The sequence below is a fragment of the Budorcas taxicolor genome, chromosome 15, assembly GCF_023091745.1.
Source record: "Budorcas taxicolor isolate Tak-1 chromosome 15, Takin1.1, whole genome shotgun sequence".
NCBI classification, from domain to species: Eukaryota; Metazoa; Chordata; class Mammalia; order Artiodactyla; family Bovidae; genus Budorcas; species Budorcas taxicolor.
This window is the reverse complement of record NC_068924.1, coordinates 31,155,865-31,182,467: the sequence shown is the minus strand read 5'-3', so window position 1 is coordinate 31,182,467 and position 26,603 is coordinate 31,155,865. Positions and strand designations below refer to the sequence as shown.

Genomic DNA, 26,603 nt, shown 5'->3' with positions numbered 1-26,603 from the left:
ATCAAGATGATGCTGGTCAGACCACTGATGACCAATCTGAAGATGACTGTTAGGATGACTGTGCTGTTTCTACATGTAACCGCCCCTCCCCTCCCCACCCACGACCGACTCTGTCATTAAGAGCTCTCACCGCCTGCTTGTCGGCAGCAGGGAGGTGGGGTATCAGCCTTTGGACAGATGTCCACCATCCTCCCCGCTCCCCCCAGTTGCTGGCATCTGAAATAAACCAACCTTTCCTTTCTACCAACCTGGCCTGTCTATTGGCTTTCGAGCAGTGAGCAGCCAGACACACATATACATACCTTTTGGTAACAAGTAGGTGCCAGAAAAGAATCAGGAGTCAGACCCACAAAATTAAATCCCAGACTCCCTGGGAAGATGTTGGAAACGGCTGACCTCTGACTTGGCACCATTGTGGGCTCACAAATCCTGCAGACACTACTTAAGCAGAACTCACACCTACATGAGTTACCGTCTCCCCTCCGCTTTTTGCTCCATACTAGGTCGTGTACCTCTCTTTGCAACCCATGGACTGTAGCCCACCAGGCTCCTCTGTCCATGGGATTTCCAAGACTGGAGTGGGTTGCCATTTCCTTCTCTAGAAGATCTTCCTGACCCACCCTACGCCCTGTCTAAGTCTAGCCCTACTCACTGTTTATGCACTGGACAGAATTTCTTGACAAAATCTGGGTCAGGAGGAGAATGAGGTGGGAGGGGAATGGTTCTAAACAATGTGCCAATTTTTTTTCTAGTTTTTTTAAAAAATTAATAAACTTTATTTTTAGAGCAGTTTTAAGTTCACAGAAAAATTGAGTGCAAAGTACTGAGAGTTTCCATATACTTCCTGTCCTGACACAACTGGGAAGTGCTCATTTTTAAAACGCTTACTTCTCTTTATTTGGAAGGTGATCAGTCTTTAAAACTATTTCCCTAAATGAATGATTTCCCCCCACCCAAACCCTTGAAATCTGCGAGTTCTTCATAGCAACCCTCAGTGGGCATGAGAGCTGGGCTGGGGGTTGTGATCCAGTCCTTGGTCAGGGGTCGGATTCCAGAGAACCAAGCAGCAGTCACAAGTCTGCCACCCACTGCCAAGACCGCCGCCCTAACTTCCTCCTGTCTCAGTGCTCCACCCTGGAGAAAGTGGACAAGACTATGTTCTCATCTCTGCCTCCTGGGGAACAGAGACGCTAGAAAAAACTGGCCCAGGTTGATAAGGTAGAAGCATCTGTACACTGAGAATGTCTGAAAAGGAAAACACCAAAGATGCAGTGTTAAGCGTAAACAATATCATAGGCCAGGAATAACCATAGCTTGAAACTGTAGTTGGAAAAGATTTTTCAAATTTTTATAAAACTGAATACCTAGGGACTTCACTGGTGGGTCAATGGTTAAGAATCCATCTTCAAATGCAGGGGACATGGGTTCAACCCCTGGTTGGTGAACGAAGATCCCACATGCTGCAGAGCAACTGAGCCCGTGCAGCTCAACTAGAGAGAAGGTCATAAAGTGCAATGAAAGATTCCACAATCTGCAACTGAGACCTGACACTGTCCAAAACAAATAGATCAATTAATTAATTAAAAAAAAAAACAAAACCCAAATACCTAATGAAGAGCACAAGGCTGCCAGGTGAGCCGAGGCAGAGGGCAGGGCTGCCCTGGTGACAGTCCTTTCAGTATCTGCCCAACAGGAACAATTAGGTCTCAGCGGGCAGTTCTGTTTCATACCTGTTGAGAATAGGGCCCCCGAATGACATAATAGAGGCATTCACACTCCCAGTAGGTCATATGCATCAGCCTTGAAAACAGGCCCTTCCAACCTCACTGTTCTTTGGCACTAACCCAGGCTGCATATATTGTAACAGCCTCCACTCGGCATAATTTCCAGTTTCTGCTTTCTCAGCCTTCCAATAAATGAGGGGGAAATGCCTTTGAACAGAGGAGGTTTGGCCCAAAAGGTAGACTCTCTGAGATAATTTTGTTTGCAAAATGATGATATAATAAACCCGCTCTATGCAACACTTCCTCTGTTATCACCCAGGCCAAATCCCCATCTCATTAGACTGATATATGTCCAGTGGCACATTAAAATGCACAGCCGTCTGTATAAGGAGATTGGATTTGTCCTGTAGATGAAACCCACAGCCATCACTCAGTGGGAAAAAGAATGAAGTCAAAGTGAAGACTTTGTGCGTGGCTGGCATCTGGCCAACCCCACAGCTCTGTGAGTCTGTAGTTTTCCAATATCACAGCACTTCACTCCTGGGACCCAAGGAGAGGCTGTCACCCGGCCCTTAGGTAGCAGGGCCACAGCCAGTCAGCTCGGTGACACTTGGACAAAGGGGAGAGGCTTTGGGGAGAGGCACTGGGGAGAGCCCAGGCCACAAAGGGGAGAGAAAGAATGGGGCAGTGGTTTGGTGTCTTTCACAGGCCTCAGATGAAGCTGTGTTTACACTTTGTAAGGGAGGAAATCGCAGTCTTTGAAATCCTGGTGAGCTTTGGAGCTAGGTTCTTTTCTGTCCAGTTTAATACTGGCTTAGCTCTAAGCATTTATTTGCTATTCAGAACATGGAGGACTTGACAGCGTCCACAGAGGCAAGGATGTCCAGGCAGGCCACCTTCGCCAACCACCTTCCCTCAGAGCAAAGGCAGAGGTCTGATAAGTGTGACTGCAGCACAAGGGAGGGGGGCAGAGGGTGTGGGCATTCCAGGCCAGGAGAAGATGAGAGTGCAAGTGCAAGTCACTCAGTCGTGTCTGACTCTTTGCGACCCCACAGACTATATAGTTCCTGGATTCTCCAGGCCAGAATCTTGGAGTGGGTAGCTGTTCCCTTCTCCAGGGGAACCTACCAACCCAGGGATCGAACCGAGGTCTCCCGCATTGCAGGAGAATTCTTTATCATCAGAGCTACAGGGAAGCCCAAGAACACTGGAGTGGGTAGCCTATCCCTTCTCCAGTGGATCTTCCCGACCCAGGAACTGAACTGGGGTCTCTTGGGAAATAGATGGGGAAACAGTGGAAAACAGTGTCAAGCTTTATTTTTGGGGGCTCCAAAATCACTGCAGATGGTGATTGTAGCCATGAAATTAAAAGACGCTTACTCCTTGGAAGAAAAGTTATGACCAACCTAGATAGCATATTCAAAAGCAGAGACATTACTTTGCCGAATAAGGTCCATCTAGTCAAGGCTATGGTTTTTCCAGTAGTCATGTATGGATGTGAGAGTTGGACTGTGAAGAAGGCTGAGTGCTGAAGAATTGATGCTTTTGAACTGTGGTGTTGGAGAAGACTCTTGAGAGTCCCTTGAACTGCAAGGATATCCAACCAATCCATTCTGAAGGAGATCAACCCTGGGATTTCTTTAGAAGGAATGACGCTAAAGCTGAAGCTCCAGTACTTTGGCCACCTCATGTGAAGAGTTGACTCATTGGAAAAGACTCTGATGCTGGGAAGGATTGGGGGCAGGAGGAGAAGGGGACGACAGAGGATGAGATGGCTGGATGGCATCACTGACTCGATGGACGTGAGTCTGAGTGAACTCTGGGAGTTGGTGATGGACAAGGAGGCCTGGCGTGCTGCGATTCATGGGGTCGCAAAGAATCAGACACAACTGAGTGAAAGAACTGAACTGAACTGAACTGAATAGTTGGATGGCTGAATGGATGGATGGGTAGCTGGGTGGATAGGTGAGTGGGTGAGTGGACGGGTAGAGAGATGAATGGCTGATTTACTACTTCTGGTTGCTATAGCCTCCACTTCTAGAAGCAGAAATATGAACAGAAATCCTGTTTTCTGAATACTTTTAGACATATAAGAAGCAGGAATCTATAAACCAGGACGTTCCTGTGAGAGTCCTGGGCTGTTTTGCACATCCAAAGAGGTTTTGATACTTCAGAGAAGGCTCCAAACTTCGGATGCCAATGCAAAGGAAACCCACCGAGGTTCACTTATAGCTTGTTCACACAGATGTAAAGCCAGCTTTGATTCTCCCTAAAATCCTGCATGTTTTGCCACTGCTTCGAGGATTTTAGGAGAAGCTACCCTAAAGACTATGACATTTTTTCCTCTTTGTTTCTAATCATACTAGCAAGGAAGCACTGATTTACTTTCGTAGAGACTTGGCGATGCTTCAAGTTCGCCCACTCCCATGGATCTACAAAGTGCAGATGGCAGAGCAGGAGTAAAAACGAGACAGAAAATTTAAAGGGGGAAATGGCAACCACGACAACAACAAAAATAATGTTAAACAGGAGGGCTCACTTCTGTCCCTCTGGCTGAGAAATCATTCAAGAGCCTCATGCACTTTGCAGTAGTTCCCAATGGGGAGCTGTGTTCACACCCCAGGCAAAGAGTTCAGAAATCGCAGTACGGCCAATGCAGGCTTCAGCTCCTGGAGTGATGAATGTGCATGCTAAAATTACCTTGATCTCCATTATCCAGCCGAGCGGTGTCAAAAGAGTAAGGCATCAGCAATGAGTCCGCCCCCATGGCTTAAAAGCCTGCCTGTCAGTCTAAACTAAACAAACCCTTCTCTGCCTCAGAGAAGAGGAAATGCCTTTACCTCTAGAGGTGCAGCCATTGGCTGGGTCAATTTCCTTCCCGTCAACTCTAAATGCCCAGCGACCTGGCACATTGACGTTTGTTGTCTCTTGGATGTTCACAATATCAGGAGTTCTTGACCCTGGCAGGCTGAAGAAATTGGTGAGGTTTCCACCATTAAATCCCGCCTAGAGCACAAAAGAAAGAGCAGACTTCTGAGCATACACACCATTCCCATTTGGTTTACTTGCCCAATGCCTTATTCTCAGAGCCCAGCACAACCTGAAATCAAGACACAAACTTTTAATTTTTCCTGGAGCCCCTGGGGCCACCGTTCCAGGTGACAAAGGCCCACTAGCTCATGGCACACCTGGATCAAGGTAGCAAAGATAGGCGAGACTAGTCCCTCGGTCCACTCGCTGGACCAGATGTGCTTCTCCAATTCAAAGCAAGATCCCCCCTGGGGATGCTGAGAGTGTAGGCAGAGAGTGCAGTGCTTCAGAAACACATAGGAGAATGACCCGGAGTACCACCTACCTGCGCCATCACGCCCCCAAGGCCCGTCAGGGGATCGCCACCACTCGCGGTCCCAGTGGTCCAGTTGATCTCGTAATAATTGAAGAGCGTGAAGGTGTAGGAACCATCAGATACCAGGACGGCCTGGAAGGTATTCACCTACAGGATGAGAATGGGTGGGTGCGGGGGTCTCATGACTCGCATTCCCCATCATCTCCCCAGTAGTAGCTCCCTTTACCCTGCCCTCCCCCCACCACCAAGCTGCCAGAACTGCTCCCAGGCCGCCTCTTGCTCTGCCTTCTCTCTGAATATGTTCTCGCCTCCAGTTGGAAAAGCAAGTCATGTGGGGTTGTGCATCCAGAAGAGAAATTGCCTGAGAATTACCTACAGGCTGACTCAGCGTCCCTCATAACATCTCTGAATGGTACCAGAAGGGAAAGTCAGAGGCTGGCTCAGCGTGTGATAATCCTGAGTGCCTATAGATGGCAGCATGAGAATAAACTATAGGAAGCCGTCAGGTCGGGGAGAGGGCTGTGAGCACCTGTTCCCAGAAGTGTGGAGGGGGTGGGGGGGTGGGGAACAGGGCACGCAAATGCCCGTTGCTGTGACTCCAGTGGTGGCAAGGGCCCTGCTCTCTGGCTTCCTAGAAAACACGGCTAACCTTGGTGAGATGTCTTCCCCTCTCTTAGGTGAAGCTTGGAACGTGCTTTTAAAAAAGCCCATTGTGGGGAGAAATTGCTCCTCTAACGGAGCATTCATGCATCACTTTATATCTGCAAAATTCTCTCCGTGCTCCCCTCCCATCTGTACCTCAATCAACGTTAAGATGGGCAATTTTTTTTTGGCCCATTCACATCTCAGAAGCTAAGAAAACTGAGGACTGGGACTTCCCTTGTGGTCCAGTGGCCAAGAATCCACCTTCCAAGGCAGGGGACCCGGGCGGGATCTAAGATCCCACAAGTCGCAGGGCAACTAAGCCCTGGAGCTACAATTACTGAGCCTGTGCATGCTGCAATGAAGACCCAGTGCAGCCAAAATAATTTTTTTAAAAGAAGGAAAACTGAGGGCTGAAGGAAACAGATTGCTGGACATGCCACAATGATCCAACAAAAAATAGGACTGGAGCCAGAGCTCCCAGTCTGATCCCTGAGTGTACTGTCATTACACACTATCTTAATTTTCAATTTTTAAGGACAGAGATGTTATACAAATTCAAACCAGCCCTGCAAACAGTTTCCAGAAAGAAGCTATAGCAGACTCTGTCCTTTACTCTTTTCCTTTGCTAATCCCTACCCCTTGATGTGTGTTTTCAGGAAATTCAAGTAAAACTAGAGTTAAAAGGAGAGACTGCTTTGACCTTTCCTGTTCAAACCCAGCATTTTCCCAGCTGCCTGATACCATCCTGGTTAACATTCTGTCAGACGCAGAGGAACACCCACATCCTTATCCTGTGTAATCAAACTGGGCTAGAGGATCTTGGAAGCCCCAAATATCCCATCCTAGACAGTCCCAGGGAGGGAGAGGAGGTGCAAGTAAAGAAAAGCCCTTTTTGTAACCAAGAGCTTTCTCCTCAAGCTCTGCACTTGCCACGGCCGATGGCGTTTACGATAGAGCCGAGCCGCCCAGGTATATGCCTCCTTCTCTGGCTTCGCACAACAAAAGAGCAAAGTGGGACACAGAGGGGAGCAAGCAGTCAGCCTCGTGGCCACTGTGGGGTCAGGTTCAAGAGACAGGCATAAAATCAAGGTCATGCAAGGACCAAGGCTAAACCCTCCTTCAGACCAGGATGCTCCTTCAGGATGTGAGTTCCTTTTGAAATGAATTTGGAAATATCTTTGATCCAAGCAGGTTTTGAAAGCAACGCATGTCTGACCCCAGAAGTCAGCTCATAACCAACTAATCATCCTTAAGAATGTTCCAGAAGCTGGCTCACCCTCAGGCAACTTCTCACTTACTCTCACACATACCCCTCCCCCCAACACACACACATAGGTAATTCTACAACCTGAGTTTAAGAGTACTCTGGATTTGTTTTTGTAAAACCATGTTTTCAGTTCTTGAAAAGCCCTTTTGTGCTTTTTCGTGCCCGTGCTAAGTCGCTCAGTCGTGTCCGACTCTTTGTGACCCCCCATGGACTGTAGCACACCAGGCTCCTCTGTCCATGGGATTTTCCCGGCAAGAATGCTAGAGTGGGTTGACATTTCCTCCTCCAGGGGATCTTCCTGACCCAGGGACTGAACCTGCATCTCCTGCATTGGCAGGCAGACGCTTTACCACTGAGTCACCAGGGAAGCTCTATGATACTTCAGAGGACTTTTAATGCTACTTAGCGGGGGCAACAGAGGAAAGAGGTTAGGGTTCAGAGACAGCAGACTTGGGTTTCCATCCTGCTCTGCCTCGTGTAAGGTTCAAGTCCCTTTTCTTGACCCTCGGGGAAGTTACTTAACCTCTCTGGGCCTGTTCCCTCACCTTTAAAGTGGAAGGCGAGCTTCCACGGGTCAATGATTTGCAGAGACAGGGCTAAATGATTTGCAGACATAGTCTAATACAGCTCAGGGTTCATGGTCAGCCTCAATAAATATTAGTTTTCCTTCCTTAAAGTAAACAGGTTCCCATCCCCTTGACTTTCTATTGGACTTCTAAAAGATCTCTCATGCCCTATGTTTCATTGGCCTGTTGATATGTGTTATTCTAAAGAAGCGGAGGGCTGGGATAAGGGTAAACAGGAGAGGGGGCAGATTTCAAAGACAAGGATGGATAGACATGCCTACAGCTCTGGAGGATTTTTATCATCTTTCTCTCCCAGGAGCTCAAAGCACTTAGATTTTCCCTCATTCATCCTCATGGAAAGAGTCCTCACCTAGTCTAGAAATTTACTCCAAAGTACAAACCAGAAAGTATCTAAATTATCTTGCCATTTTTACTGCCAATGGAAGTTTTTTTTTTTTTAAAAAAGGTGGTCAGCATTTGATGGGCATTTTTTTCTCTTTTTCTTCTCCCACTGACACTAAAATTTATTGATCGCTGGCATCCTGCATTCTAACACTGTAAGGTGTGAGACTTAAGGACATAAAACATCACCCGAGGAGTTGTTAGCAATCCATAACATGACAGAGGGAAATGTATGCTTCTTTAGAGGTTATTTCTAGCCAATGCATCCCTTGTTTAAACTTGTTTTTTTCTGTGGTCCAGGACATCTTAGTGATACAGTGCGTCTCGATGCTCCGGTCAGGAGGTGCAAAGAGACAGGGTGCTCACTGCCTGGCAGCTACAAACTGCAGATGCAGCCCTTTTTCACCTTTCTCTCTCTCTCTCTCCACCCGCACCCCCCCCCCCCCCCAACTCAGTAGTTTCTTTTCCACCCTTAAACAACTGACTCATCGCCAAGGAAATGGGAAAACAGATGGAACTGGAAACAATCCTAAGAAAGCGAAGGGCAGATTTTTGAGTGTCTTTGCTTACTGGAAATTATACATCGAAGACCCATCTGCTACTTCAAAGATCTCCATTGCCAAAGTCACCCAAACAAATGGCAAGCTTTCCTGAAAACTCTGTTCTGTCCTTTTATATAGAAAGTTGATTATCTCTATAATAATGCCAGTGATCATCTTTCTTATTTGACTTTTATTTGATTGCTCATTTGGGATTTCTGAGCAGATGTTGAAACTTTATTCATGAAAACACTTTAACTGCCCACTCCAATTAGCATCAGAGATGAATAATTCTAGCCCCGGTCACAATTTTTTTTTAAAAAAAGGTCATAACATAATAAAATGAGCCAGATCATTTGGCCCAAAACTGGCACCCCATTTTCCTTTTCCTATCAGGTTTTGCGAAAAAAGGGTAAAAAAAGGAAATTAGCTGATGGAGAGAGGCTTTTGTGCCTCTGGTAATAGAAAGGGACCTTTGGTTTCCTAATTGTTCCCTAATCATCAGGGGTCTCAGTGGCTCAATCACTCTCCTGCAAAACAGAAATGCTACACACTGCAAGAAAAGTGAGGAGGGCTTCTTTTTAGACATTTGTGATGATTCGCGACAGAGATCACACAGCTTCTGAAATACTATTACAGCTGACCAGACTGGTTAGGTGTGATAGCTCCCTCTGTTTCCTAAAAAGTGAGTTGGCAAGACTCCTCAGTTAACTCAAGGAAACCGACATTCTTCAGCTCTAACAATTAGGCTCCGTCAGAGTAGTGAAGACGGGTAAGAATTGGATCTCAGGATATGAGGTGGAAATGGGAAATATGAATGATTACAGGCGTGGTGCTGCTCCCTCCGTAAAATGTGACTTCCTCCCAGGTCACAATGAAAACCCAAGTGGCAGAGAAGGTTGCCATGTCTTTGAAGTACTTCCTGATGTCCTTGGTGGCTCTTTTCAAGATGACAGGGTCCATGGTCTCTCTGTAATAGATCTCGCCTCGAATCCCGTTGTGCACATCTGCCCAAAATGGAGCAATGAAGGCCCTCCCATCCGTCAGGGGAAAAGATTCAGGTGTGAACTGGCTCACGAGCACGTTGAAGGAAACAACTCCATTGTTATTGACCTACAAAGATAGGAGAGGTTTTGCACAGTGGATCTGAGACTGTGACAATTTCAGAGTCATAAACCAAAACAGACGTTCACCTAATCATATGAATGGAAACAACATTTAAACCACTGAATTAGAACCTCCAGACAGCAGCTTCCATTGCTCAACTAGGAGGTTCGTTTGCTTCCAGACAAACTCATCCGTTTCCTTTCACTTTCAATTTGTAGTCAGCTTCATTTCTTAAATAATCAGCCTCATTTCCATGTTCTCTATCCTGTCTTTGTTTGCACTTATCAAACGCTACTGGATTATGAGTGTGTGTGTGTGTGTGTGTGTGTGTGTGTGTGTGTTGAGTTAGGCAGTGGCTTATGTGGACAATAAAGAAGGTCTGGAGTTACAGATGCAAAATAGACAGAAAAAAACCAACGTGGAAGCAAAAAGTTAAATTAAAAAATTAAGGAACTCTGTATTAGACCTTGATTCCTATCATATGATGAGAGAGGAGTGTCAGTAAAAGATAGATCAAATACTCCATCATCAAACTCAGATCTCAGATGAACCACATCCCACTCTGAGACATTGAAAGGATTTCTACTGATGTCACAACCACTCTGTACCCAGAAAAGGGACAAGGTAACAATCTACAGATGAGCCCAATTCCATTATAGCTCTTGTAGTCTGGGGACTTCTTTGTGTAATCTCTGCACAAAATGGAGACATAAAAGCTTTACACTGAATATGTAAATGACTTATCTTACAATGATTTCTTCATGATTTGTAAATGGCTTAGTAAGCTTACTAAATTACTCAACCTTATGCAAGTAACAAGCCAATATGCATACTCATAAGCAGGATCTGTAAAATATTTGCCTCTGTCTGTGTCTGCAGCTCAATAAGTTGGCCCATGAAGCTCATTTAACTCTAGGGCTTGTACAGTTTCAACAGCAGGAATGTCAGTGATGGGAATCCTTCCAATTCCTCAATACAGAAATATTCTATTGTTAGTTTCATATTAATTAGAAATATTATGGACATTAATGGTGATCCAGATCCCAGAGGTTAGTTATCAGTATCTGAGCCATGGGTACATCACCCTATTTTGGAAGCAAGGGTGTGTGGTTTGAAAAGGAAGCTGGAGACCTAACTACAAAGACACTGAGAGTCAACTGTCTGCAAGTCAGCAAACAACCTAGAATCTTGAGCAAGACTATATGACTCTGGAAACTCAGGGAACAATTTGCCCTCAAATAAGTCTGCCCCAAATTAAGGACCCTCCTTCTGCAAAAGCAAGAATTTTTCAGAATCCATGTCACCCAATACAGTGAAGGAGAAAGAGGAGCTTAACTAAATACACGTGTTTTGGCTAGTGGTCTAGGAGACCAAGGCTTCCAGAATGGAAGCCCTGAGAATACTCTCATCTCTTAAATGAGGTCAATATATTCAGAAACTTACCATCACCTGTTACAGACCAAGGAGGCTATACTGTAAGTAGAGCATAAAGGGTATTTCAAGATGCCAGAGGAATGTGTTTTCTAGGAAATAATGGTGTAATTAAAACACACAAACTAGGAGAGGAAGTTTATGATGACTCAGATGTGTTCTGATTATCTTCTATAGTTAAAGGCAGTGGTTCTCAAACTTTTGCGGGCATCAGAATCCCCTGGAGGGTTGGTTAAAACACAGATTGCTGCCCGCCTCCCAGATTCCATAGGTCTGGGGTGGGGCCTGATAAGTGACATTTCTAGCAAGTGCCCAGGTGGTGCTAGAGCTGCAAGTTCAAGCACCGTGGGTGATGTAATGGAAGAGGAAACTGTTTTCTGGTGGGACTCAGCCCTGAGCTATTAATAAAAAGCAGAGAAGACAGAGGTCCCAGACACAGAGGTGACCAGAGATAGAGGTGTTCAGAGTTTGATTTCTTCCTCCGGGGAGGCTGCTGCTGCTGCTAAGTCGCGTCAGTCGTGTCCGACTCTGTGCGACCCCATAGATGGCAGCCCACCAGGCTCCCCCATCCCTGGGATTCTCCAGGCAAGAACACTGGAGTGGGTTGCCATTTCCTTCTCCAATGCATGAAAGGGAGAAGGGAATGTGAAGTCGCTCAGTCGTGTCCGACTCTTCGCGACTCCATGGACTGCAGCCCACCAGGCTCCTCCGACCATGGGATTCTCCAGGCAAGAGTACTGGAGTGGACAGAACATAGGAAAAATTGGAATGTAATATAATCTTCATTTTCTTCATTCAATTCTTTAAGGCCAAAGATAAAGACAGGTTTGATTGCTCTGAACCTTTTCGTCAATGCGCAGTAGTCTCACTAGCAGCAATTCCAGTGGTAAAAAATAAAAAAAATAACCTGAGAACACAGGTCCAGAAGAGCTCTGACAGCAAATGATACCATTTCTTTATGCAGTTTTGACAATGAGACCCTATGGCGGATCTCAGACCCTTCGAGGGTGGCTGATTCTGCAAACAACGTGTAAATAACAGTTGATTACCCCTCTTCTCTGCTCTGACTCTGCTCCAAATTGGTAGGAAGTCTAAGAAGAGCAGATGCCTAAACTCTTCACACCCCCAGAGGGAAAGAAAAATGAGATTATTCCTATTGGTGGTTCACTGTATCTTCTTATCTTGTCTAGTGGCAGAAATAATGTTCCTGGCATTGGGGCCTCTGCTTCTCTTCGGTGTTTAATCACCCACAAAAGCAATTTATTGCCCTGTATACTCCTCTACTATGAACATTAGCCATTAAGTATACCTTTGACTTCCTTAATCATAAAAGCTATCAGCTTATGAAATCTCAGAACTCGTCATCTGGGCTGCCAATAAATCCTCCATTCCCAGAGCCCTGGAAAAACGTATTTAAAATACTTTCCCTTAATGACAAACAAGGCGGGGAGAGCCGTAGAGGAACAGCTAAGTTGTTTCTCACTTACATAGACAGTACGGTAAGGAACACCGAAGAAGAAGACGGGAATGGCTAGCTTAATCTCAGATGAGCTTCCATCGTCCACTTTAGGGGTCTTGGTGTCATTCTGCCAAAATGGATACATGAGTTCCCTGGGCTGAACTGTCAAGAGAGAGGGTGGTTAGGTAGACAGCAGATCCCCCCTCTATTAGGCAAGCTGCTTCCTTCCCATCCACTAGAGCCAGCTTCTTCCAGTAAGTTACAAATGGCACAGACATCAGGTGGGCTTTTTATTTATCCTAAACCTCAGCTGGACACAGTGCGTGATCTTCTGCCTCCGGAAAGAGGAGCATGGAAGTGATGATGTTTCTCCTTAAGAGAAATCACTTCCTGCTTCATTCTATATTTTCACACATTTAGGAGACAGCAATGGTTATCATTGGCTGGAAGGTTGTGAAATTGACCCTGCCTGGAGCTCTCAGAGCACTGAGAGGGGCCCCTGGGTCTGGCAGGGCTTAGCCAGCTTGATCCTTGATCAGAAGGCAGAGTACAGAGAATGTGGCCGGTGGCTCTGAAATTCTCTCCTAGCTCAAGAATTCTACTATCAAGGCTTTTCCTGAAAGGAGTCCCCTTCTTCCCACTGCACAATAGGAGAAGATAGCAGATCCCAGAGGAAACAGACAATAGCTGGATCTGGGACAAGGGTGGGAGGAGAGGGTTTGTAGTAAGTGGCCCGTGAATGACCTTGATTGAGCTCCAGCCCCGTGAGAAGGCTCCCTGCCCGGCTCCTGTTTACAAAGCCAGACACGGGATACTCTGGGGCACAGGAGGTTGGGCTTCTGTGAGTTCTTTGGAGAGGAGGCTGGGGGATCTGACTTATCACCCTGGTCAAAGGTGAGAGTCATCACGCAGACACATACACCTCACCTCCTGCAACCCTGTCACCACCTCTCCTGGCAACTTGGCTTATTTCTCAAATTTCTCATCCAAACTCTTGCAAAGGGTGGCCCAGTTCATAGAAATTAGACAGCTTCTCTAGGGTCTTCATTACCAACGATCAGGTCCAATGGCTTGTGTGAACTAATCTACATTTGGGATTACATTACATTAATTAATTACATTCCACTAATACTTTTTCTCTGCCTGGATGGAAATAGAGCAATAGGACACCATCTTTTCCTCCATGTTCTAAAACTGTGTGTTAGTTTCCAGGGACAGCAGTGCATCCATTTGGGGCTTCTGCTGACAGTTCATGGGGTACCTGATGGCCACAATCCAGAGGCTGACACCCCATCCTCAGGTTGGGTGGAGGGGGGCCCTCCTTGGAAAAGTGTCTGCTCTGTGTTGATAGAGTCGATAGGCTAAAGAGCAATTGGCCGATGGTTGCCCTGCTCCTCTGGGAGTCTTTTCGTGGGCAGACAGCAGTTCACGGAAGACAGAGACAGAGTGACCAGAAAGCCACTCAGCAAGGCCAGGTGCCAGCTTCTCTCCTCCTGAGGAAGGGAATTCCAGGACGTCTGCCTGGAGGAAGAGCGCCTCTGTTGCCAAGGGTTAATATAAGAGGAAACCGGGGAAAAGGAGTCTGGTCGTTAGTGAACGCCAGCCTGCAGAAGTCGCTGCAAAGCTAGCCAAAGGAAGGAGCTTTCAGAGGTGCTATAATTAATTTCATCACAGGAGCTCTCAGCTTTATTTAGTGTCACAATCAGTAGACAAGAAAGGATTCTTTTCTAACAGTCATAATTACATAGACATAACAAACTCCAAATTCTTAGAAGGGAGGAATTTTTAAAAAATTTCTTTGCAATCCTTATCATAGAATTCTATATAGGTACTTATTAAATTTGAAGGGTAATGAGCTTTCTCAAATTAATAATAATAATAAATCAAATCTTGCTATGGATTTATCCTTCATGGGGAACTTTTTAGGAGTGACACCTAAGTGTAAATAAAGGCCCGATTCACACTGAATTGTAATCATTTGAATGGAAAGAGTAATTTGTATTCAGGGCAGCACTGGCTGAGCTGCCAAGGAAATGGAAACTCCTCATCCCTCTTGGAGGAGATGGAAAACTATGGTCAGAGAGACTGTCTCTAACTTCTCTCTCTGCTCCAAAGGCAATGCAAATTTGCAAGAGTCCTTTCTTCATGAGTGATCCTAACTAGTTCATGATTTTAGACAGGAAAAGAACGGACAATTAAATTTTTTCAATATAAGAATACAAAGATTCAGGATATCTAATATTGCAAGTACGTAGCAAATACTTGTTGAATGAAAAAAAAGATGTTTAATAAAAGAGAGTAGGTTTAAACTACAGTAATTTCCACTTTAAAGTCATTACCATTATAAAAATATGACTTGTTAACAGCATGGCTTATTGACAGCATCAGAGTTAATAAAAGAAAACTCCTTATTCGTGCTGATCTTAAGCAGGGAATTTACAGTAAACATAACTATGTTTCCAGGAGTTTTCTTCCCCCAACAAATAAGACATACTTTCTTAGTGCAGCAGTAGGTGAGGGGCAGAGGGACTCATTATTGTGGGGTTTCACACCATGGCCTGCCCGATATTGCTGCTTAAGTTTATCCAACCCTAGAAAAATGGTAGGGCTCCACACGCCTCATAAACCTGTTCCCTCAGACTTGTGGTCATGTGTCCATTCAACTAAACAAACAAAACCAAGACAGACGCTCTAGAATTTCAGTCAGGAACGTTTCAAATCAATATAAACTTTCCTACGTTTCTTGTTTAAAATTCAAAAACTGTAGAAAGAAATCCATGCAATCTTTTACCTACTCCAGGCAATGCTACATAGAGAAAAAAGAGAAATCACGGAGGGGAATAATTTTCTTATTTCACTTGCAGTTTTAGATTTTTGGCCATTGTAAATGGTCACTGAGACTCAAGTCACTGACATTAATGTCATTGAACTTTTCTGATTTTGGTTTAAATAAGTGTTTTTTTTTTTTTAAGTTTGTGCCACCAGTTCAATGCCTTCCTTGGAATCAGTCATCAGGGACAGGGTGCACATGCACCAACCCTATATACTTTTAATGAAAATAATTTGCATTATCTTAAAGACCAACTCCATTTACATGGGGCAACCTGGTATAAGCAAATTGTGTTCCAAGTAAAATAAGGAAAAGTAGGGATGTAAGTGAACATCATTCAAAGTTAATATATTTTGCCCTTGACAAGAGAATTTAGTTTACATTTTTCTTGTTATAACAGTAGACACATGTACACCTGCCCTGACAATTATGGCTCCAACAAAAGCGTCTCTTTATAAATTCAAGAGAGTGCTAATCACGAGCTTTATGGAATTTTGTAGTACTCACCTTGGTGCCATACAAGTGCGAAGATGAAAGAGACCCAAATTCTAAGTAATGATGAATAATTCATCCTGGAATTTTAAAAAGAAAAAGAAAAAAATCCCCAGCTTGCCAGAGTAAACAGAACACCAGGTGCATTTGGTGGCAAATCCCAAGATACATCACAACCGTCATAGAGCATTCACATAACAGCAGCAACAGTTCTGAGTAAGGCTGAAGTGCCCTGGATGCTGGTGGGGCCTCTGCAGTTCAATACTTTGTGGACAAATTAGATTCCCCAATGAGAAGCAGTTTGGAAGTGTAATGAATCACTTAAATTGTCAGGAAATTATATAGAATCAATTAGCAAACAACCAGTAAGGAAAGGCATCTCCGCTCCAGCTACTAGAGCCCTGAAAACCAGCACCTCACTCTAAAGATGCCTGGTGGGTCTCTAGAACAGACATCCATCCTCTGTGAGACCAGGCTATCTCATTATCACAACAGCTTTCATTCAAGATCCAATAAAAGTCAGTTAAAGCACAGGTGGTCCTACAGGCAGGAGGATTTAGAGTTTGCTGTCCCCTCCTCGAAGGGTGGCTCAGTGGTAAAGGGTCCACCTGCCAATGCAAGAGACGCCGCAGACTCGGGTTCGACCCCTGGGTTGGGAAGATCCCCTGGAGGAGAAAATGGCAACCCATTCCAGTATTCTTGCCTGGAAAATTCCATGGACAGAGGCGCCTGGAGAGCTACAGTCCATGGGGTTGCAAAGAACTGGACACAGCTAAGCGTGCACACGCATCCCCTTCTCTAAAGTATGGAGCCAGTCCATCATTTTGAAGTGCTGACCAGAGTCACGGGCAGTATAAGACTCTTGTCCACTGACCATCCAAATGTGAAATAAATAATAGACACATAACAAAAAAAGAATCATGTCAGGACGGCTCTTTGAAATTACGATAAAAATAGAATCCAGTACAAAAGCAAGTCATTAGTCGTAGCAAATTAGTTAGAGAAAGAACATCACAGAAGTGAACTTGTTTTCATTTTAGTTACAATCCGTTGAACCGGTGGCTTTACCCTTGGACAGTCTGTGCCGCTCTGTAAAGCTAAAATGCAAGCTCCCAGTTATACATACACCTGGAACCGAAGCGAGTGCAGAGGAAACCCTGAAGCTTGCTCCCGGCAGCATTCTTAAAAATAAAAACCCTTCCCTTATTATTGGAAGCTATCACAATTCATCAGCCAAACTTCCAAGGAAAAATCAGTGAACCTCCTCTGTGAGTTTTATTGTAAATCTTCAGCTGTCAAGCACATGCATTGAAATCTCAAGCACACCATAAATATTCGTCAGTTTTGCTGAAAACGTGACTAAGACTTCAGCAGAGATCACACACAGTTTTTAGCAGAAGGAGATGTCAGGCAGGTTTAAGACTGAAGTCCTTAGGGAAAGAGTTCAGAGAGCAGGAAGGAGGATTCATTTAAATATTTGTATTTATGAAAAATGTCACTAACCTGTTCGGCAGGGACTGGAGGAATTGAGTCGGAAATATTAAGCCAAATCTTGGTAAACCCAGAAAAAATTAGGTAAAACAAGAATTTATGTCAGTTCTCCCCCACTTGCTGCCAATTATTTCTGATTCCTGAAATGATGTCTGAATCCCCTTCTCTTAAAACCAAAAATTCAGTTAGTCCTCTGCTAGAGTCAGGTAAGTGTTGAGTTGCAATCAAGTTTTTTTTCCTATTGATTAAGGAAAAGTAAATCTAAAGATCAGTTACAGGATTGCGTAGAGAGGTTCTTTTCCTGAAAAACTAGACCTTTTTCTGCCCCCCTCCCCACTCCCACCCCTTAAAAAAAAAAGTAGATTCAGATGGAAATGTCAGTTACTTGGAGCTGAAACCTTGGTCCTTTCTGATCAGAATCACTTTGCACTGAAAACACAAAAGAAACCCCCCCTTCTACCTTTGTACCCAAAAAAAGAGAACTGTATAATGTTACAGAATTAGCATCCACCAGCATGATTTTAAAACTACAAACAAAGCTGCTGCCTCCAACATTTAAATGAAGCTGGTTTGCTACTAAAGGCTTTTTTTGTCTCTCTGGTTTTGAACAATTGCCACTGATAGACTCTACTCTGTATTTTCACAGGTATGCATGAAGTATTTAAAGAAATGCTCTCAAAATTTTCTAGGTTTTATTCCTGCCACTTTCTCTGATTCACCCCAGGGTAGAGGATTAGGCCAGGGAATAGGTAAGCTGCGTGAGGCATGATCTTTCACAAGGGAAAAATCAAAGGCTCTGAAAACCTCCAGAAACGCCCAGTGAGGGTCCTCAGAGGGTGTGGGGGAGATAGAACCCCTCCTGATGAAATTTTGTTCTAGGTATTTAAACATCATGAACAAGGCTAAAACCGTTTCCAGTTCTGTTGATGCAGAATGAGAAACATTGGCTAAGGCAGAAACGAAGTTTATTATCCAAAATTATTAAAGTGAGACTTGTTTTAAAAAAAGGAAATCATTTGAATGTAGCAGGGAAAAACTCTCTGTAAATTAATAGGAATTTAAAATTGCTCCAAATTTATCTCTGACCAGACATTTAAATGCCAACTGTGTCAAAAGACATAACTCCAGTTTTCAGTATGTTGTCCTAAAATGGACAAGAGGTTTGGGGAACTGATGTTTCAGTCTAAATTAGTCAACATATACTTTTTCCAATATCCTGTGGTAATTCAGTAGGGTTTTTACCCTACTCTCCATATATATTTACTTTCAGATGTGTCAAATATCTATCTATCTTTCTCTAAAAGGCACATATTTATAGAACAGAAAGTCTGACTTTGGGGGTGTCTGTTCCCAGTAAAATTAACTCAAATCCAAGACTCACCTTGAAAAGCATTTTCCTTGCCCAGTCTTTATTAAGGTGTTAGTCCTGTAGTCAATCTAAATGTCATGAAGCAAAATAGTTGGTTCTACTTTAGCAACTCCTAGTGGCATAACTGTTTTGGTCTTCTCTCTTCGTGCACTCAGGGGCATTTGTGTTTAGCCTTTTGATCCATATTAAATGCTTCGTCCTTCTTGAGGCAGGACCACTCCTGGGTTTAACCAGATACAGAAGATGGCAGTATGCATGGCTCAGAGTGGCTGGCTCTGGGTGTGAGCAAGTCAGGTGCCTGAGAGCAGACGGGGCTGATATATCACTGGTTGGGCTGGAGAGCCAGTCAGTGAGTGTGTATTTCAAGTGTACACTCAGTGGTCACAGAAGGGGAAAAAAATGAGAAAAATCTCTTTTTATGCCTGTCGGCAGGGGGACTTATTTTGTTGAAGGGGTGAAGTGAGCCAAGATTCGACAAGATTTAGACCTAAGGTGGTGTGGGCGTGGCTTGGAGCCAGTAACCCAAGACACTTTGTTTTTTACAAAGAAGGCATAGATGGATGCTGCTTTTTAGGCAGGAGGAAAGACAGTTCAAACAAAACACAAAACAAAACATCTAAGTTCCTAAATACAGAGTCAGCCCTATATGCTGACTGTTTTTGTTTCGTTTTCTTAAGTTTCTTACACCTTTTGTGAAAGAAATAGATTTGAGCTAGTTTGAAATAATGCGGTGAGAAGTGTGGCAGGCTGCAAGCCTCGAGCTGGGAGCTCCTTCAGCCTCAGCCTCACTGCTGGAGCCACGGGACTCCCTGCCAGTGACTGGGCCACGTGGTAGGGCGACGGCCTCGTCACTTTGCACCCAAAGCAGGACTCCTCTAACGGGCAATTTTGCTCGAGAGAACCTAGGTGAGGTGACAGACAATATCAAGTCTTCAACTGAGGCAGCTCTATTAGGCCGAAATCAGGGTCTAATTGGGAAAACCCTGTACTTGTGTACACAATTTTATGTATTAGGATTTTATATATAAATAACTGGGCTTCCCTGGTGGCTCAGATGGTAAAGAATCTGCCTGCAGTATGGGAGACCCAGGTTCAATCCTTGGGTCAGGAACATCCTCTGTAGAAGGGAATGGCTTCCCACTCCAGTATTTTTGCCTGGAAAATTCCATGGACAGAGGAGCCTGGTGATCTAGTGTCCATGGGATCCCAAAGAGTCGGACATGACTGAGAAACAAGAATTCATATACATCTATCCATCCCTATATATATTACACATATATACATATATGTACATATATGTATACACATGTACACATATGTATATATACACATACATACATATATATGTATACACACACACACAGAGGTTGAAATGCCCAAATTACTGGGACAGATGGCAGAAGAAGGAATTAAAAGTCTCAGAAGAATGAACATGTTGGACGTCCACAGGCATAGAATTCCAGATAAAATAGCATCTGACTAGAGAACCTACTTTATGAGAAAAGGGATGTGACAGTGTGCGCCCAAAATTACAGCAGAAGCCACAGGTTGGAGCAGCGCCCCAAGAGGAGGACCCACGGGTCCAGGTACCAAAGTGCGGAAACAGGAGTAGCCCCACTTGTGACCACTCCCAAGGATTCTTGGCTCCCAACGCCTCGTCTCTAGGTTGCGCGGAGCTTGACATCCTGGTTCCCAAGAGGGCATACTCTCACCAGAAGACAGGACAAGAGTCCTGCTGAACTGCAAGCTGTGGCTGCGATGCCGTCTGGGTACTCCGGGTTCCCTGTGACAGACACTAGCAGGAGAGATGAGCCATCATCCCATCAGGAATCCCTGACTCTGATGAGCAGGAGGAGGTGGGGCTGCTGTTGAATGACAGGTCCAAGGGGTAAGGTGTGTGGAACTCAGGTGATACCTTATGGCAGCTCTGGATACTCCCTTAGCTGCTTGTGACTGTGATGGACAAGCACAGCAACCTAAGCCTGAGCAGCATATGGGTACCAGGGATTCAGACTCCTCAGGAATTAGAGTTTGGGAGAAACCACAAGGGAAACCACTGAGACCTGCAGAGGGGATAGAATGGATGGTGGAAGAGGGAGATGATGGGTTCCGGTCACGGGCCTGAAACCCACTGCAGGGGCCAGAGTTTACTCCTCTGATCTCCGCTCTCTGAGGTTCCCCTCAGGAAGAGAAGTCCGAAGAGCTGGCCCTGACCATGGAAGGAGAACTGCACCTACACACGGCATGGGGTGGACCGTGGTCTGTACAGATGTGCACCACTCAGATCCACCTTACAGAAAAGGATGCTCTGAAGCAACAGAGTATGGTTAGCTGACAGCTTCCAATGGCTGGCTCCTCTGGTGTCGGCATCTGTGCTCAAGCTCAAGTTATGTTCTGGTGTTCCTCCATCCATGACTGAGAAAAGCTTTGGTATAAAGGACCTGAGTGAGACTCATAGGCACTCTTTGCTCCAGAGCATCGTATTGGGCTTGGAGACCGTGTCAGGTCCACGGCACAGTGCGATGCCCTCTGCTGCCGCATGCTTCTTTCCCACTTTTCCTTCATGGGTGTAATTCCCCAAGAAGCCTTCTGCACTCCTCCCTGCACCTTAGCATCTGCTTCCCAGACAGCTGAATCTGTGACACTGATGCCTTGGATAAATCTACTAGCCCTCTGCAACTGATCATTCTGCAGCCTCCATACGCCATGGAGATGCCACATATTTCTGCAGTGCATTTGTTTCTACCACTTATCCATCGATGGATTAACTTTCAGCCTCCTAGATCTAGCTTGACAAGGTGATTATGTCTAAGGTTATTCGTTTATTCGGCTGGGTCGGGTCTTAGTTGTGGCACGTGGGCTTAGTTGCTCCTTGGCATGTGGGAATCTTAGTTCCCTGACCAGGGATTGAACCTGCATCCCCCACATTACAAGGCAGAGTCTTAACCACTGGACCAGCAGGGAAGTCTCTTCATCTAATGTTCTGCTTAACGTTCTCCCTGAAAATGGTGGTTAGTCACAGCAGAGTCCTTGAAACGGAGGAGCTGATTCATGAGCAATTATGCTTGTGACGACCTCCTAGATAGTAGAGATGTTCACAATGGAAAGTTCTCAAGAACGCTGCACCTCGAAGCTTGTTTCTCTTACTGTCTTGGAATCATTGTTCTTATACACCTGGGTTAACTTTCATAAAATTGGTTCTCATGCAGTCTGTTAGTTTTTCCATCTTAAGAGCAAAACGTTTAAAAACCTGTCATATTTCTAAAATTTTTCATATTTAGTAGTATCATGATAATCATTTTGTAACAGTAAGCTGGAAGCATTAGGAGTTTAAATTGTAGCACAGATGCTCTAGAACCTGTCTTTTTAAAGAATTAATATTATTTACCTCCAAGTAATTTTCTTTTTTTTTGGTGGGAAGTTTTCCCTGGTGGCTCAGCAGTAAATAATCCATCTGCCAAGCAAGAGACTTGTATTCGATCCCTGGGTCAGGAAGATCCCTGGGAGAAGTAAATGCAACTCACTCCAGTATTCTTGCCTGGGCAATCCCATGGACAGAGGAGCCTGGCAGGCTACAGTCTCTGGGGTTGCAAAACAGTCGGACACCATTTAGTGACTAAACAAACATTTTTCTTTTTGTGCTGATCTTAGTCTAGACACTGAACTCTTAATTATGAGAAAAAAGGCACTGACTCTTGGAAGATCACATGGAATGACATTAATGTTTATTAGCTAACTAGCAAGACTTTCTAGATCTAAGATCTCAATAATAAAAGATGTTCAGCTCTGAAACTTAAACAAGGACTCAGATATTTTCTGAAAATAACTCTAGAATTTATCTCTAGGCAAGCAGTTTGTAATAGATAATTCTAAGTAGACCAACATAACCAAAAAAGACCCCCACAACCAGTCTTATTCTAACATCCTTGCTAGCACATTAGCAATAAAGTTGAAAAGGGATTGGGGGAAGACACTTTGTATTCCCTATTCACCAAGTAGTTCTTCTTAGAATTTCACTGGTTGGAAAGAAGCAGTTCTGATTAAAGCTTACTGCAGACAATAAACAGAGGGTTTTAGGGCTATTTGTCTATCACTTTTCAAGGGCACTCGGCTGAAACAAATGCTGGCACATTGTTAAGGATGAATAGTACATATACCATCTCCAGTAGAAGTGAAATCTCACTCATCAGTGATTTAACAATTGCAGATTCCAAGGAAAGATAGCTCCTAAGACAGACAATTTCTATGGCTCATGCAAATCCTTTGTGTGTTGAATTCAAGTGGCTAGATCTGCATGCCTAATTGGGAAGAATCCCATCTTGATTGCCCTAACCAGGAATTACTATCAAGCCCAAGATCAGTAAAATCTTTGACTTTGCAGGATGTGACAAGTAATAAAATCAGAAGGAAAAAAAAAGTTCTTTTATGTAACTCCAGTGGAGAACAATTTGGCGACATCCACCAAAAGTACTGTGGGGGTTTCCCTCATAGCTCAGTCGTTAAAGAGTCTGACTGCAATGCAAGACACCTGGGTTTGATCCCTGGGTCGGGAAGATCTCCTGGAGAAGGAAATGGCAACCCACTCCAGTATCCTGGCCTGGAGAATTCCATGGACTCTACAGTCCACGGGGTCGCAAACAGTTAGTTGGGTAGACTGAGCGACTTTCACTTTTTCACTTTCTGACCTTTGATTTAGAAATCCCACTTCTGGGAATGTATTCTACAGTTTTATTTCAAACATGTAAAAGAATGTATGCTTTTTACTGCAGCAAACTGAAAAAAGTAGAAAAGAGAGAGAGGGAGGGAGGGAGATTGGGAGAGTAAAGAAAGACTGAAATGTCTATCAATAAGGTATTGATCAGGAACTTCCTTAGTGGTCCAGTAGTCAGTTAAGACTTAGTGCTTCCAAAGCAAGGGGTGAGGGTTCGATCTCTGGTTGGGGAACTGAGGTCCCGCATGCTACATGGCACACTCAAAAATTGTAAAAATTAGGTGTGGTCAAATAAATTATGAATCACATCTAAAATAGGATACTATATGCGTTCTGTGCTCAGGCACTCTGTCCTTTCCAACTCTTTGCGACTCCATGGACTGTAGCCCACCAGGCTCCCCTGTTCATGGGATTTTTCAGGGAAGAAGACTGGAGTGGGTTGATGATAATACTATAGACAAAGCACAAGATCATTTTGTATATGGTGTTACAGAGGGATTTCTAAGGTAGATTTTAAGTGAAAAAAAACAAGGTGCATGATGGTATATGCTAACTTTGCTGGATAAAAAGGGATCAATAGAATATACATTCTCATTTGACATTATTTGTGTTAACTCTGCAAAGACACACAAGAAACTAATAAAAGATGGAGAACAGGGTTAGAGTGGCATTTTCCAATGTATGCTTTCTTTGTATTGTTTGACTTTTGAATCGTGAATGTTTTCTATTTAAAAATGAAATATAAATGACTTTTAACAGATGTATTTTCGTAAACATTGAAATATACACCAAACAAAATTTTAACACAAGCAAAGCTATTCATGATGTCCTAGTTGTATTCTCTAATAGTGGAATAAAGCTTATATCTGCTCTCAAATGTATCAGGTAGTTCAGAAAAATTTTTTTACTCTTTAGCCTATATTCTTTAATGTCTGCCTCCTCTGATTCTCATTCTTATTTATTTAACACCTTAGTTGTGTTACTTATAGTGACTTAAGAAGCATTCAAGGATGAAGAGTCTGTGAAAGACTCGGTAAACTGAAATTGTGTTGCAATTTTGGGGCATATTTAGATCTCACAGATCATAATAAACTGCCTCCTCTACTTTGTAATAAATATTTATATTCCTCACAAGGCTTTGTCTTTAATTTCAGAGAGGAACAATAGCAGGGACAGCCTCTTCCTTTACCGGAACAAAACATTTGATACAAACTCCATTAGATTACTGTTTCTTCCCCTCCCCTCACACCCATAAACATCAAGTCTAAGTTCCTTTGAACACAGATGTCTCCTTAATAAAAGTCAAAGTCAAAACTGAGTGACTTGTCTCACCTTGGGCTGTTCACTGAAGCAGTTTTAAGGCTCTAGAATGTCCTCAGCTTGAAAAGCAAATTATCAGTGTCCAGCATCATATTGTGGGTTCATTTATCCTTGTCAATAGCACCCATGACGAGCATTCACTGTGGCTCCTCCCAGAAGAGCAAAAGAGGCCAACAGGAACATACCAATCACAGTGTCACAATTCTGCAAGGGGCGTGAGGACAAGTTCCAATTTGGATTTAGAGCCACCAGCCACATCAGTGATTTTTTATATAGAGCAACTCAATTTAGTAAATGAATATTGAGGGCTATCTCATTTTAGTGTTTTAGTGAAACACAAAGATTAACAATAACGGTGTGTGTGTGTAGGGTTACGAAGGAGAACTTCAGTGGCAAGTACTATAGTACAGCTGTCAACTGCAGCCAAATCTCTGGGGTTTGAATCCTGGCTCTAGTGTCATTTATCTACGGTGTAACTTTTGGCAAGTTACTCAGCCTCTCTGTGCCTCATGATTAAGAAGGTGGAGATAAATAATAGTGCTGAACCATAGGGATGTCATGAACACCAAAAGGCTTTAATACAGGTAGAGCACCTAGGTTGGGCCCTGGTTGATAAGAAGTGCTCATTGTTAGTGTTTAGAAGAAATATGAGGATGAAAATTATAAGCCTGGATCCCTGGCACTGATTAACATAACCTAGAACTCTCTCTACTTTTGTCTCATCTTCCTCTTGGATTTGGAGAAGGCAATGGCACCCCACTCCAGTACTCTTGCCTGGAAAATCCCATGGATGGAGGAGCCTGGTAGGCTGCAGTCCATGGGGTTGCAAAGAGTTGGACATGACTGAAGTGACTTAGCAGCAGCAGCAGCAGCCTCTTGGATTATGAGTTTGTTACTCCTCTCTTGATATATGTGCCTTAAAATAGAATGCAAATTGCTCAGGGGCCTAAACTACATTGAAGAAAAGCATAAGATGTTCACGTATATTATACTCATAGGTCTAGGCAAATACATGTATTTGAATACTTCAATAGATCAATTAAAAAAAAAAAACCCTAAACATTTTTACAGTTATTCTCAAATTTTTGAAGGATACAGAAATTCATTATATTTTAAGGAGATATAATATGGTATGTTATCCCCTTCATGTATTAACTCAATTCCTAAATCTCAAGTTACATTAAAAACTTAACATTAGATGAAATTATGTTAATATTTATCATGACCTATGTTTTTAAAGGTTATCTGGCTAAATTTGAATCCTGAAATTCTAAGTTGGAGAACACAGATAACTTCTTTTCCAGAGAAGAGTTGGAAAGACAAACAGGACTTCAAAGGTTAACCTTCTTGTTTTACATGTATTCTAACAACTGTTAGAAGTTACAGTGCTGTTCAGTCCAGTGGGGTAATGGGCGTCTTGACATACATCTCCCGTGTAAGAACTCGGAGAAGCTCATAATAAATACTAGTTAAATAGAACTTAGCTCAGAGGTTAAAACTACAATTTTTTGAAATTTGAGGTAGAAATAATCTTAAACAGATCATGATACTTCTGCATTTCTGAACAACTGAGAAAAAATTTAACAGATACTGTCTTCTAAATATAGTAACAAAGTATACATAGTACTTGGACTTCAATTCTTGGTACAAGGTTCATTCATAACAGATCACTGAGAAATTATTGATAAGCAGATATAGTTCAGTGCCCAAACTCTAATTCTTATACAAAATTATTTTCAAAGGAAAGAAGTGTCCTTTGGAACACTGTCACAAAAGCTTAATTCACCTAAATGAGATTCTTATTCAAAAAGGGGGATGCCAAATATCTCAAAGATGGGTTTTTATTTTTAAAAGAGCATGTTAGAAGTATAAAACTTTGCTAACAAAAAAGTAATATTTCCTAT

At 43.5% G+C, this 26,603-nt stretch overlaps 1 protein-coding gene across 1 annotated transcript in view; it reads right to left on the bottom strand.

Moving 5' to 3' along the window:
- TECTA (tectorin alpha) overlaps positions 1-26,603 on the bottom strand; it is a 141,505-nt gene that overhangs the window by 64,926 nt on the left and 49,976 nt on the right. The window contains exons 7-11 of the mRNA XM_052652972.1: positions 15,824-15,888; positions 12,515-12,648; positions 9,315-9,602; positions 5,080-5,217; positions 4,565-4,730 (exon numbers count right to left, since the gene is read on the bottom strand). Coding sequence (XP_052508932.1) covers positions 4,565-4,730; positions 5,080-5,217; positions 9,315-9,602; positions 12,515-12,648; positions 15,824-15,888 — 791 coding nt within the window. The remainder of the gene's footprint in view (positions 1-4,564; positions 4,731-5,079; positions 5,218-9,314; positions 9,603-12,514; positions 12,649-15,823; positions 15,889-26,603) is intronic.